Source organism: Orbicella franksi, chromosome 7 (genome assembly GCF_964199315.1).
Source record: "Orbicella franksi chromosome 7, jaOrbFran1.1, whole genome shotgun sequence".
Lineage (NCBI taxonomy): Eukaryota > Metazoa > Cnidaria > Anthozoa > Scleractinia > Merulinidae > Orbicella > Orbicella franksi.
Window position 1 is genome coordinate 30,570,197 of NC_138151.1, and position 13,961 is coordinate 30,584,157.

General features: G+C 39.8%; 2 protein-coding genes across 2 annotated transcripts; one reads left to right on the plus strand and one right to left on the minus strand.

Annotated features, from left to right (window-relative positions):
* The first annotated feature begins 3,399 nt into the window (after positions 1-3,399).
* On the plus strand, positions 3,400-8,620 carry LOC145492731 (cytochrome P450 3A2-like). The gene is made up of 5 exons (XM_081472127.1): positions 3,400-3,773; positions 4,909-5,114; positions 6,561-6,843; positions 7,204-7,492; positions 7,908-8,620. Exons 1-5 carry the CDS (start codon positions 3,432-3,434, stop codon positions 8,291-8,293), a joined length of 1,506 nt encoding a protein of 501 aa, XP_081328253.1. The 5' UTR covers positions 3,400-3,431; the 3' UTR covers positions 8,294-8,620.
* Positions 8,621-9,528: 908 nt separating this feature from the next.
* LOC145492642 (metabotropic glutamate receptor 3-like) lies at positions 9,529-13,585 on the minus strand. Its single transcript, XM_081472062.1, has 2 exons — positions 13,565-13,585; positions 9,529-12,579 (listed from the first exon to the last, which is right to left on the minus strand). Exon 2 carries the CDS (start codon positions 12,557-12,559, stop codon positions 9,896-9,898), a length of 2,664 nt encoding a protein of 887 aa, XP_081328188.1. The 5' UTR covers positions 12,560-12,579; positions 13,565-13,585; the 3' UTR covers positions 9,529-9,895.
* Positions 13,586-13,961: the final 376 nt, after the last annotated feature.

Genomic DNA, 13,961 nt, shown 5'->3' on the forward strand with positions numbered 1-13,961 from the left:
TTTATCAGTCAGTTAGACAGCAGGGTAGCTGATGTTAGATTAAGACTTAAGAATTGAGAAGACCTCCAATGTGCCCCAACCAAGAGAAAATGGCCACAACATATTGACTGATCTATGGGAAATATTTAGAAACTAAGGCGTATTCTGTTTGAAATGCAATGAAATCGTGTTTTACATCTGTTGAAGACCAGTGTCTCTGAAAATCTCCCGAAAAAAGACAGATTTAGCAAAAAAAAAAAAAAAAAAGGAAAAGAAAAAAACATAGTTGAAAGGAAAGAGACATATCGAGGCATTTTCGGACCCTTACCGTAGATACTGTTCTAATTAATCAAATTTCAGGCAACGTTTTCTTATCTAAATGCAAATGTTGCTATATTGTCAGAATTGGGAAACCTGTAGTGACTTTATTATTCGTTATGTAAATAGAATATTGAACACAACAGACAAAAATGCATTTGATTTAGTTCTTACATAAATAACAAGAACACAGATAAAGTAGTTTTCATGAATTATTTAAGAATTCTTTTTGAAATTTAGAAAGCTACGTTTGCTTGCGTATAAAGGGTTTGGGATATGAAAAATACAGCCTTTTGCCAAGCTGGGTTAGGAAAAGAAAGAAGAGGCTATTACTTTTTCCCCGACAAGTAGAGGGTACAATGAAAGCAATCCGTTATGAAAAAAAAAAGAAAAGAAAAAAACAGAAAAATTATATAAGAGGAAAGAAAAACAAACTAAGACCAACAAGTCATAATTAAATAACAACATACATATTCGCGTAAGATATGTTGCTGTTTTTTCGTCTTTTTGCAATAAGTACTTGAATTGGAATTGCAATAATCTTTCAACGTTTTCGGCCATGTTTCTAGAGATGTGTGCTTTTTATAACGATGTTGGATGCAAAACTCGTTAAAGTCCTTATTTTTAGATGCAGCGGCAAAAGGCTGCCTCGAAGGTTTTAAGCTCCCTTTAGTACTGAGAATAATGTCTTCTAATTTTTGTTTACTTTTATCGTTTTTGGTACCCAGAACAAGACAAATCTAGCAACAATGCAGCTGTTGTTAGTTTAAAATGGAAAAAAATATCTTTAAACGTGCCGAAAGACCTCAGTCCATTGGAAAGTATTTAGAAACTACTACTTATTTGAAAGGTCACGAATTTTTACCTGTTGAGCCTGAAGAAACCCAGTTTACAAGTATCCATGGAAGGAAGAAAAGGTAGCAAGGCATTTTCTGCGACTCTTGCTGTATCTTGGTGTTTTGATCTATCAACCTTAACACCAAAGACCCTTTTTCCTATATGTATGCAAATTTGGTTAAATTTATAGTCAGGTATGGAAAACCTGAGAAGACTCCATTGTCTTGTTGTACAAACAGAAAATTGAAAATAATAGATAAAAATGGAGTTGATGTAGTTCCTATCTAAACAATGAGAGGACGGATGGACTAGTTTTAATGAATTATTTAAGAATTGTTCTGCGATCCCCTAAGGCGGATCTTGTCCAGTACTTTCAATTTCCTTTCCAATTTCTTAACTCTTGTTAATGAAGTGCTTCTATGATATGAATGTATACCCCGCCTATTGTTCGATTGGAGGGCAAGATAAAGCACCTGTATTAAGCTGTGAAAATAAATATAAAAATAAATGTCATTTTTTTGAAGAATTAGCTTGTGTTTTTTTAGTAATGAAAATTTTGCCTCCAGGGCAAAAAATTAGTGGAACATTTTCAAAGAAATATTTGTTTCCGTGCAGCATTTGCTTTATCAGCATGCACTTTCAGTGTCACTCAGAAATTTTGTATTTTTTGATTGAGGGCAAATATCTCCACCCAGTATTAAGCCCAAAGAGATAAAACTCCTCAAAGGTTACTACAACAGTTTCACAGCTCTCTATCAGTAGATGTTTGTATTTAAGCCATAAATATCATATACGAAGCATTCTCTGCGCTAAATCGTCTTTTACCAATGAGGCAAAACTTAGACAATGATGTCAGCCTAGATTTAAAGATCCCCGTATATAGTTCCTCTCGTATGCTGATAGGGCTTTTTTTTTCTGTCTGTGATTATCACTTAAACGAGAATTTCTCATATGCAGTTACGTAAATAATAATTAATGCGTACTTTAAAAAATGTCTATCCTGAAAAAATAAAATTACGCTGGTTTTGACTTGACAGTGAAGTAAGACTACTTACTGCAGTTATCACGTTGTTTCACACAAATGGTTTAGGCCAATGTGTTTTAATCACCAGATAAACTGTAATTTGCTTTAGTATGTTCTTGAGAGTTACAAACTTTTCTTACTATTTTCCAAACTCAAGCGTAGGATTTTTATGGTCATGGTGACAGTAAACCACGTCATCAGTGATGCAAGCGTGAGTTTTTAATTGCTATCAAACACTTAAGCCGGAAGATTGCCCGGGGTACAATTATACTATACGTCTTTCGCTCTCTGTTTACAACAAGAACAAAACCAAGAATATTCAAGTCATTTATGGAAAGTCACATAATTATTGATAACGCCAACTGAATCGAGGTGATAAAAATACCGATTTCCTACCTTCAGGAGAGCCATATGTCAATTAGTATGAGGTAGAGGATTTACACTACGAGTGACATATTCTAACAAAATTGTACGAACTTAACGTCAGTGCAGTGTGAGAGAATTTTCAAATTCCACGAGCAGTGTTGACCCTTTATTGCTCAAACTTTCATAGTTGCTCGTTTATTACATGAATGAGGAAAGTATAAAGTGCCAGAATTAATGTGCACTGCACTGAAAACTAATTAGAGATAAATTTGCCTCCTCTCAGCCAATCAGAATAAAGCTATTTTCTCAGTCTCATAATAAAAGGAAAAATAAGAATGGGTTTTTTATTACGCTTTTAATGAGCTTTATTATTTCTTCTTTGATTGATTTTCTTGCGTGACCTGTTAGTTATGACTGTGAAACTGACTTCATTATTTATTGCATCATTTAGAAAACAGTGTTTTTTTACGAATACAAGAATTCCCGAAGCTTACAAACTCTCCAGTGTTCTTCAGTGTCCCGAATTCAACATGGCGCATCTAAAATATTTTTAGTTGGCGGTTACTAAAAACGTAATCATATAGTCTATCCAGTAATATGCAAATCGGTTTTAGAAATAAGCTACAATATCAGCTAAGGATTTTGTATTCTCTAATGTCCTATGAATTTATAGAATGCTGTCGTAACCTAAATGCTTATAAAGACATATTTTCTTCTGTTAAGTATAAACATGCCGGTTAGGCGAAAAAAGTCGTTTAATGATATCGCGTGACGTCAGATGTCTCAGACCTCATGATTTCATGACGACTGCATTGCATTGTTGTTGACATCACACTTAATATTGTTGGCTAAATTCTATATAGTAGCAGAGAACTCAGTTGTCACCACATAACATTGAACGGCTAACATGGATTTGATGGTGGAATTAGTCGGAATTTTCAACGAGTACTGGTTCACTTTTGTCATAACTTTCGTCGTTGGAGCTGGTTTGCTTCACTTTGGTACAAAACACTCGCGTCAACTCAAACCTTACAGTCATATACCTGGACCAAAGCCTTGGCCGTTCATCAACAATTTGCCTGATTCGATCAAGTCCAAAGGACAAGTGCACGAATTGTTCGACCGGTATTACAAGAAGTATGGAAAATTATTTGTCACGAGTGGCGTGACGGTCTTCATCGGTGTGGCGGACCCCGAAATGATTAAACAGATCCTGGTGAAAGATTTCGACTCATTTACTGACAGACCGGTAGGTGAATTCGATTTCTGTTTTACGTAGTGTCTGTGCAAAACAGTAGTTAGGTAGAAATATTAATTGAAATAACACGCGGACGCAACTACTGTCACACTTTGGATGCGTCCAATTCCACATACTAGTTAGTTCACTTTAGTCAAAGAACTCCTTGAAGAATCCTGCTGTGATTAGCAAACTTTTTTTCTCGAGTGAAATTGAGGAATGCCCCAAATTTTAATATACTCTATCAAGGAGACCGGATGGTTTGCTCTTCACGATTTTTGCAATGAATTCAAATCATGGAAAATTCAAATCTTATTTACCCGTCTTTGCTGACCGAAGCGTGACTTTAAGCGTGGAAAATCAGAAATTGTAGAATTGTAGAATTGTGGAATTGTGGAATTGTGGAATTGTGGAATTGTGGAATTGTGGAATTGTGGAATTGTGGAATTGTGGAATTGTGGAATTGTGGAATTGTGGAATTGTGGAATTGTGGAATTGTGGAATTGTGGAATTGTGGAATTGTGGAATTGTGGAATTGTGGAATTGTGGAATTGTGGAATTGTGGAATTGTGGAATTGTGGAATTGTGGAATTGTGGAATTGTGGAATTGTGGAATTGTGGAATTCTTCACCTAAGCCCGGAACCGACGAAGAAAATGTATGCAGGCGACAAAATGGCACGGCTACTATAGAATTTGGTTTGCCAACACTGCGTTCTCTGACAGCTGTATACCAGTTTATGTTGTGCAACACTCTATAATGTGCCGACAGTGAAGGTTTTCAGTTGTTTAAGGAAATGTAGTGGTATTTTGCACGCCAATAATACTCTATCGCTTCAACAGTTAAAATACCTAAGCGGTCGATATTAAAAAAAAGATTGTCCTTTGAGCCCTGTTAAAATATTTTTGTCATCGTTTTTGTAGTCCAGTTAATTAATAAGGTAAATTTTCCTGAAGACTGTGTCATTCGTCACATGTATTATTGAAATAGCGTCTTAACAGCTGTCAAAAATGAAAATACTTCTTTTTCTATTCGCCTCTGGAACTGTTTACGAATCCAAACCGTTATTTTTGTTCAACTGGAAAGCGCCCCAAGAACTAGCGAATTTTGTTTCATAACTTTTATTACTACCTTGTTTTTCTTTTCAGATTTTGGTTGAGTTTCCTCCGCCGCTTAACAGTTTAGTGAGTGTCGTTAGGGGAGAAAAATGGCGACACATCCGCAGTACACTGTCGCCTTCTTTCAGTGCTTTGAAAATGAGGCGGATGGTGCCTCTAATGAACCAGGCCTTTGATACTTTCATGACTAAACTGGAAAAAGTGGCCCATCACGAGGAAAGCGTCGATATTCATGAGTAAGTGTCTAAACGAATACTAACATGAATGAGTGCATGAATTATTCTTCGACAGACTGATAGGCAGACACAGAGACAGACAGACAGACAGACAGACATATAGACGGATGGATGAATAGATAGACCGACCGAGATGGGCCGAAGGGCAGAAAGAAGGACTCAGTTTGAATGGCTTGAATGACTGAAGGACAAACGGACGAACGGACAGACAGACGGAGGGAGGGGGAGAAGGAGAGCCAAAAGAAAGGGAACTTTTGTAACGTAGGGAATTTTTGTAACCCCTCTAGGGAACTTCTCTAACGTGGATATATAGGGAACGTTTGTACGAGTAAGGCATTATCGTAACAAATCGGGCTCTTTCGTAACCAAGTAAGGGAACTTTTGTAACAAAAAATTTTTGGTCAAATGTGCGCTTCTTCTGACTAGACATCGAGTTGGATTATACATACTTTTTTTCGGTTCTAAAGTTAATAGTTCCTTTGTTTAGATGTCTCAGCCACAGTCGGCCTTATATCCTGAGAAACCGTAGCTGCACAACAAGTTTGAATATGGGACTCTTATAGCAAACAATTGTGGGAAACGCGGTGGCCTCATGGTTAGTGCGCTCGACTCCGGAGTGAGCGGTCCGGGTTCGAGCCCTGGCCGGGGATATTGTGTTGTGTTCTTGGGAAAACACTTAACTCTCACGATGCCTCTCTCTACCCGGTTGGATTAATGGGTACCGGCGAATTTAATGCTGGTAACCCTGCGATGGACTAGCATCCCATCCAGGGGGGAATAGAAATACTCCTAGTCGCTTCGTGCTACATGAAACCGGGATAAGCTCCAGTCTGATGAGCCACTTGGCTCGTACGCAGACTTTACCTTTACCTACGGCAAGTAATTTCTTGTAATTTGATCGCTCAACAGGTTACAAATTAATTTTGAATTGAAAAGACCATGTAACAGATTTAACCAACATTACAGCGGTTTCTCAGAGGAGCTCGATATTAGCTGACACCGATCTGCCCAGAGTGTCATTTTGACCCTCACAGGCTTGGTTTCGAAGGAGGAGGAGGAGGAGGTTTAACAAAGGATTGCTTTAACGTTTGGCAAAATATTATAAAGTTTGGATGATTTAAATTGGTACAATTGTCTTTTCAAAGTCACGATGCAGAAACGGGCTTTTTCAGATTTGGGACTGGTTTAGTCCACTTGAAAAGTCACACAGGCTAACGGTAGATTTTTCTAGAACGCAGTATCTCCAACTTAAAATTAAAGGGCGTTGTAATCGAGAGAATCATGTAGCCAAATAAGGTAATAGCTACAATTTGACCAAGAAAAGGACTGGAAAGCTCTTAAAAACGCACTTACCACGACGTATACATAGAGATAACATTTCCTTAAAGTCAGGTACTTGAACAAATACCAAGATAACCTACGATTTCCTTCTTGTTTTATTCCAAGGTATATACGAACGTTGACCTTTGACATTATCTTATCGACCGCCTTTGGTGTCCAATCAGAATGTCAAACTGATCCAGATGATCCCACCATGATCCAAGCTCGCGATGCTCTTCGGTTCAGCCCGGTAGCCCTGACAATAATTGGTTTAGGTTTACTTCTTCCCTATGGAGCCAAACTGTTGAGACTGTTGTCTCCGTGGTTGTTTAAAAATTTTCAGGGCATCAAGATCGTCGCGGACCAAGTAATAAAAACATCAAAGAGAACAGCAGAGGGCATGGAAAAGGTTAGTCTAGCTAAATGGAAGAACTAAGGCGAAACTAGTCTCTAAAGGATGTTTTTTACCTCAGAGCCATCGTTCCGACCTTTGTGACAAGGAAAGGCGTTGGTACTACTTTAAAGGTCAGGCGCAACAAGTTGTAAGGTCATTGTTGGTCAAACTTGATTTTAGGTTGTATAATCTATTTGGCATACATGTAACCCCGTGTCAACACTTCACCACCTATCCTAGTCTTCGGGGCTCAATTATTCCAGTCCTCAATTACTCACTCCACGGTAAATGCATCTCAAACATTTTGGTAGCACTGGCATTGGCTTGTACTATTTTTCTTGACACTTTTCTAATTTTGTAATATCTTTCTTGTAGAATTTGCTGGAGCTCATGTTGAACGCCGACACACGAGGCAAAGGACTCAGTGACGATGAAATTGCTGCCCAGTCTATCGGTTTCTTACAAGCCGGCTCCGATACAACTAGCGTTACTTTAAGTCTGGCGTGTTTCTTTATAGCTGCGAACCCCGAGGTACAGGAGAAGCTGCATCAAGAAATCGATAGCGTGTGTACCGACGACGAGGAGATACCGTCCTATGACACAGTCCGCGAACTGCCTTATCTTGACATGGTCATAGCAGAGACTCTCCGACTTCACCCAGTTGGTAAGGAACGTTGTTGACTCTCTAGTAAGATTTTTTCATTGCCTTAAGGTGGAACCAGAAGGGAAGGGGAAGAGTGGGTGGTCGAAGAACAGTTGCGACGAACGTTGGAAAGAGAAATTAGAAATCAAGGCAGGCTCTAAATGGAACCAGCAACACAGTTAATCATAGGAGAGAAGCGGATGGAGATGGTCCTTAAAGACCAATGCGCGCTGCATGTGGGCCGAGTTAATTTTTAGGCCTTGAGACGCAAGCCCAAATGGAAACTCGTAACTCGGACGCGGTACAATTGCAAGGGAACGGAGGAATGGAAATGCCCTGCTTGTTTTCAATTAAAAGCCCTTGCCTTGCTCATTCTCATTCATGATGTCATAAACCTTTAAAGTTGTTGCTCTGAAACGATTATTTTGCCTCTTAGTTCCTTTTCTGATGCGCGAGTGTACAAAGGAATGCAAAGTTAAGGATCTGGTTATTCCAAAAGGAGGAATGGTCGTTATTCCCACTTACAGTATTCACCGAGATCCAAACATCTGGCCAAACCTAGAGAAATACGACCCAGAGAGGTTTACCCCTGAGATGAAGCGGTCACGTGACCCTTACAACTATCTTCCATTCGGAAACGGTCCTCGCAATTGCATCGGATTGAGGTTTGCACAAATGGAAATGAAGCTTATGTTAGCAAGAATACTCAAGAAATACAGCCTTGAGTTGGCAGCGGATACAGTGATCCCGCCCCGTGTAAAAGTGAACATCACCCTTCTAATTGATGGTGGAATTAACCTTAAAGTTAAGTCTCGCTACTAAGCTGCGTATTATAATCGGGTTTCCTAGGTCATCCGTGTTTAAGGCAAGTTATGGACCAGCGTAAGTCTCCGCTTTTTGTATGTCTCCCTAGGATGAAAGATCAATGTGCTTTTGTGCGAGTGGCACCTCATCCTATATTGTCCACTTAGAATCAGGTGCCAATGGAGGAGTTTAGGACGTTGTTAGGTATGTGTAAGTACCGCACAAAATTCGATTTTATTTGTATAACCCTTGAAATTGAAATAAATACATTCAACAAGAATCAGTCATCGTCTAGTAACACATATGTTAGCAAAGGTGGCCTACTAAGCACTTGCAAAAATTAATAAAGCAAACAATTATACTCAAAATACGACCGAGCATTAGAAGAGTTTAATAAAGCTATTTTCTTATTCTATTCGTTGGCAGAATTCATACTAGGGACGGATGGATAGATATATCGTCTCCTAATATAAGTCTGGCGTCTGATACTTCGTCTTAAGTATAAATTCAGCCACTTTTATTTTTATTCGTTTATCGTTGCAATCGTAATCGTTATCATTATCATCGTCATCACAATCGCCACCGCTACGGCCATCGTCGTCGTCATTGCCATTGTTATTGCCATTGTTATTAAGTACTGGTTAGCAAACCATTGTCTCTAGATCTGCTGCTGACGTTTGCAGTCATGCACATGTGTCTTAGATTAATGAAAGCATCGTAGTCCAAAGCCTCTCAAAGTAATGCCCTTCCCCCGGATTAAGATAATCATCTACAAATAATGATATGGCCTTGACATAAAAAATCTAGTGGATGCTTCTTCTTTTTTTTAACATGTCTCGAGTTGTTGCAAAACATCCCCGCGGACAAAAATAAACTTTTCGTGGGTTTCGATAGCTAAACAAATGTTTGAAAAACTCTGCTACATTCAATCCAGCAACGGCTTGCCATATTCCTCTTGTTCCTTTATATCTTGGTTATTTGAGTCAAACTTACCACAAAAGCTGGGACTTGCGGGGGTGATGGAGAGTGGATACTTAATCTCCTATACCAAAACACTTGAAGAGCAAACTTCAGTGTATTTAACCATTAGTCCACATAACCTGTCTATGATGTTATTATGGAATAATTTGGCCGACCCCCTTCTCTGACCACCTGGTTTTCTCAGACAATGACTCTTAAAACTCAATCGTCCATTTCACTAGACAGTTTTAAAATCAGTGCATGCATGAAACAGTCGGACGAATGAGCAGGAGTCGTATTGGACCGTATTTCCAGCTAAATTCACTAAATTCAAAATTCAAATGCAAAGGAAACCATTCTTTTTCATTCAAATCATTCTACGTGACCTTTCATCCGGTCAGTACAAAATGCAGACAGTACAATACTGCAGATTGGGTACAAAATGCAAACCGCAGCCTGGGTAAAAAACGCAGGCTGAAACTAAAAACTCTTTATACTTGCACAATAAGCGCAATCGTTGGGAACACAGGAGGAAAGCATGGGAATAAAAGTGATTTCAAAACTTTTGTTTGTACGCCATCTTGAACTCGGATTACAATAGTAATGCCTCGAACTATACGGACCTCTGCCGACTCTAAAAACCTAAATACGAAGCCGTAACTAGTTTGTTAAACTGCTAACAGAAGCAAATTCCTGATGCATTTGTTCTTGGTTGCTTGCTTTCTCAGGAGAAATGCCGTTTTTACCTTTAGGGGAACTGTTAAAAGAGTAATCTGAAACTTGGGAACTAACAGCCTCATGGGTATTCTTTTCAGGCTGCCGCATAATGACGTAAATCTTTGGACCGAACATGCAGGCCAGCAGCCCGTAAGAGTTCAGAAGAGTCATTGCGCATGTCAGGTTTATTGCGTAGGAGCCCTTGAGGCCGATATCAAGAGGATAGTATGCTACAGACGAAAGTAGCAAAATGTACATAGAGAATCCAATATATCTAGCCTCGTTAAAATTCTCGGGTAGTGTTCTTGCTTTGAAGGCATAGAACGTGCAAACAACTGCAAGGAACGATGTATATACCGAAATGGCGATCTGCAATGACAATCCAATAGATGATTGGTGCAGAGAACACGACAATAGAACGGTTCCTTCTACTTGGTGTATGATTCGCTCTTGACGTGGAGCATCCAACGCAATCCAGAACGACAGAAACATACCCGGTATAAAGATAAGTACCAGAACTAGAAATGTTTGATTTTTCGCTGGAAGAATAAACTTTTTAAATCTTTCTGCGATCACGTTTATTCGGAATGCACTTAGTATTTTCATTGTCTTAAGAATCAAGATAGAGATGAATGTAACGAGCACCGTTGACCGCCAGCAGTGAACCAAACTACACGTGATGTCTGTGGGTTTGGCAAGAGATAAAATGGACACAGAAAAAGATAGCGCGATTGTCACCATAAGAATCGAACTCAATTCACGGTTTGCTGCTTTCACCAAAGGTGTTTCGCGATGCTTATAGAGGACGAAGCTACAAATGCCGACGAGAACAAGTCCAATAGTTGCAAAAAGGATCACAAGGATGGAGGTCATGCTGGACCACAAGAACTCAACTTCTGGGAGATCCAAGCATTTGGACCTTCTTTGATCCGGCATCTGTCCCAAAGGGCACTCAGTGCAGTTCACGTCATTAACGCGATTACTTACGGTACCAGCCGGGCACTTAATGCATTCCCAGCAACACGGGGTCGTCAGCGACAAAAACGTGCCAGGAGGACAGTCATCATGGCAGAATGACCTTGGAGGAACTGTTTGCCCTGACTTTGCATTCCACCTGATCATGGTATCATTTAACTGGAGGTTTTGCTTTCGATCCTTTTCCCACGAGCCAATAGCACGTTTAACAAGATAGCGTTGATTTGATGATTCATCGCTGTCTTGAAAATGCACGATATCATAGGAAGACGTTACAGGATCTCCAAATTGATCAAAACTGATCCGTCCAGTCAATCCTTTGATGTCAACACGGCGGAGGGACGTCTCGAGTTCTTCTGAGTCTATAGTAACATGATATTTTGAGCACGCATCTGCAGAATTTTTCCTTTCTGGCGAAGAACAATTTTCTAGGTCGTGAATGGCGTTTGCGACAGCAGAAACTGCGTCCAACACGTATGGAATGTAGGTGTCATAAATGATGCGAAAAACCCTCTCCATACAAGCATTCCGTTCCTTTCTCGTCGCTATTGCAGAGCAGTTATGCTGAGTCTCACTTTGCCAAAACTCTTTCCACCAGGGAGCTACGTTCGTTGCAGATACCATAGACCTTTCTTTGATCAAGAAATTCTCGAATTCCTGATTGTCCAAATATCGAGGTTGAACGCCGAGTGATCCATGGAGAATTCTTTGATCGCTAATTTTTATTCCTACAAATACATCATCTTCTGTCGCCAAAGCATCACTTAGAACCCACGTGCGGTCAAATAGATTTTGTTTGACTGCCTCTTTGAGGAACCCACGTCCATATCCACCGAAAAGCCACAAAACCACGACGCGAATGGTCGGATAGCTCTTGAGCTTGCTAACAGCTCTTTTCAGCTTCACATTGTACTCTTGTCGTGGTATATATTCGGCAAACGAGAGGCAAAACGTTTTCCTCTTTTCAGCTTCGGATTCCAATTCCCACACTCCATTACGACCGTAGGAATCGTCCATCGCCACAGCAGCTACGTAGCTCCAGTTAAAATATTGTATGATATCTGCCATGGCACTCGCCTGCTGTCCGTCTGGAGGTGCAGTACGAAAAAAATGGCGGTATTGCGGAGAGCTTAACTCATTGCTTGTTGCCGAGTGGCTGATGACCGGAATACCAGCCACTTGCAAAAGGCTTGCCACCAGCACGGCACTCCCAGAATCCGTTGGGCCAATAACAGCTGCTATGGGCGTTGGCTCATTCTGCTTCCTATCTTTCCCATTCACACACGTGCAACTAGCATTTTGGACTTCCCCCATTAGCTCATTTCTTCTGACAAAATCGTACGTGTGCTCCATCGCCTTTGCAGCGCTTTCGCAGTAGTCGCGGATGTCGTATCCCAGACTAATATTTGGAAGTAGATTAGGATCGCTGTTTATTTTTTCGATGGCGAATATCATTGCTTCCACGTGCCCAAGGCCTATTGGGAAAAATTCTCCACATTTACCATCTTCCGTGGTGTAGTGCAACAGGAAGAGACCTCCAATTGTGATGTTACCAGGCTGATGATACCGGTCTTCTCCTGTTATCACTGAGAAAGACAGTGCGATAACGTAGATCGTCAAGAATATGACCATTGTAAACAGTTGTTATGCACCTGAAAAAAGAAGGAAACTAATGTCATGACAGAGATACGATAACATATCAAATGGCAACCACTAAGAGTTTCTATCGGTTTTCCTTAATTACATTTTATAATCGAGTGAAAATTGACATATGCTAATTTAAATTTTTCTCAGTATTTAAATCTTCACCCGCCGGAGCAATGACTTGCAAAAGAGAGATAAGCTCGGTTCTGCTGCGAGCAGATTAGGAGTAGGTAGAGTAGGTACCGTTACTTCATCCTGGTTTTGATTATAAATAACAAGAAGGTTAGCATTATTTACCGCTGAACAATTGCTTTTATCACACGACCGCAATGTTTTCGATTTTTTATTAATCTGTCAGCTTTTTAAGACAAATCGTTCACTTATCATTAAGTTCCATCTCGGAACGGTTTCAGCTCGTTTCAGCTCACCGAAGCCTCTGTTTGCATTTGAGGACAAAACGTTTTATTCAACTTAATATAATGAAGAGTTAGAAAATGGAAACCCGTGACAGGCTAGCCGTCTATTTTCATTGAAATACATCTTATTTATTTCAGTCTATAATGGCAATTCCAAGATAGAAACTAAATTTCAAGAAAACCGTTTCGTTCAAATTTTTTTGCGTTTCCAATAAGGATGATCGCTGAAACATCCTTGCCTCTGGGCGAACGCTGCCACAAACACGTTTCCTTCTACTAGATTTCTAACTGGCTAGTGACTAACTAAAGGAAGAAAACTTGTCGCAAGAAGGGCTATCTTTGGGTAAACCGTATGGGTGGATTAAAAGAAAAGGAAAACAACTATCCGCGAAGAATACGGTATTTTTAAGACTGCTTAGACGACATGTGATGGTCATACCACCTGTATCGTTCCCTTAACATTCATATCTTCCCCAAAAGAGGTTTTTTTTACCATTCAGACACTTGCCCTCGATAGCAATAAAATGTTTCTTATGCTTGAGTAGATGTTATCCACCCAATTACGAAGGGTTCTTACCGTGAGGTCTCTCGTTTTTCTGCCAAGTCAACGTCCAAGTGCGCTCATCAATAAAGGTGACGGATTCTTTACTGACAATCTTTAATAACGGGACCAGTCGTTCAGCGAATTATTCGTTGACATAAGTAAAGAGAAACTGGACAGTCACTGTTGTCAAAGTCAACGGTAAGTAAACAGCTTAAAAATACTCATAACTCTTTTTTAATTAAGTTACATCCGTTTTTAAGGGAAAAAAGTACATCTTTGAGACGCGAACACTAGTGTTGTGTAAACGTACACACCAGGTGCTTTTATGTTACCTCTCACTGTGTTATCGCGCTTTAGCTTAAGACTTGAAACCTGCTATAGCACAACAATATCTTTAAAAAAAAGTTGAGACTATAAAAGATTATTTCAG

What these genes read in the sequence shown, in the direction of transcription:
- LOC145492731 (XM_081472127.1), top strand. Translation starts at nt 3,432, where the DNA reads ATGGATTTGATGGTGGAATTAGTCGGAATTTTCAACGAGTACTGGTTC. An exon ending in ACTCATTTACTGACAGACCG is followed by an intron (nt 3,774 to 4,908) that starts GTAGGTGAATTC and finishes TTTTCTTTTCAG; the next exon opens with ATTTTGGTTGAGTTTCCTCC. An exon ending in CAGCAGAGGGCATGGAAAAG is followed by an intron (nt 6,844 to 7,203) that starts GTTAGTCTAGCT and finishes TCTTTCTTGTAG; the next exon opens with AATTTGCTGGAGCTCATGTT.
- LOC145492642 (XM_081472062.1), bottom strand. Translation starts at nt 12,559, where the DNA reads ATGGTCATATTCTTGACGATCTACGTTATCGCACTGTCTTTCTCAGTG.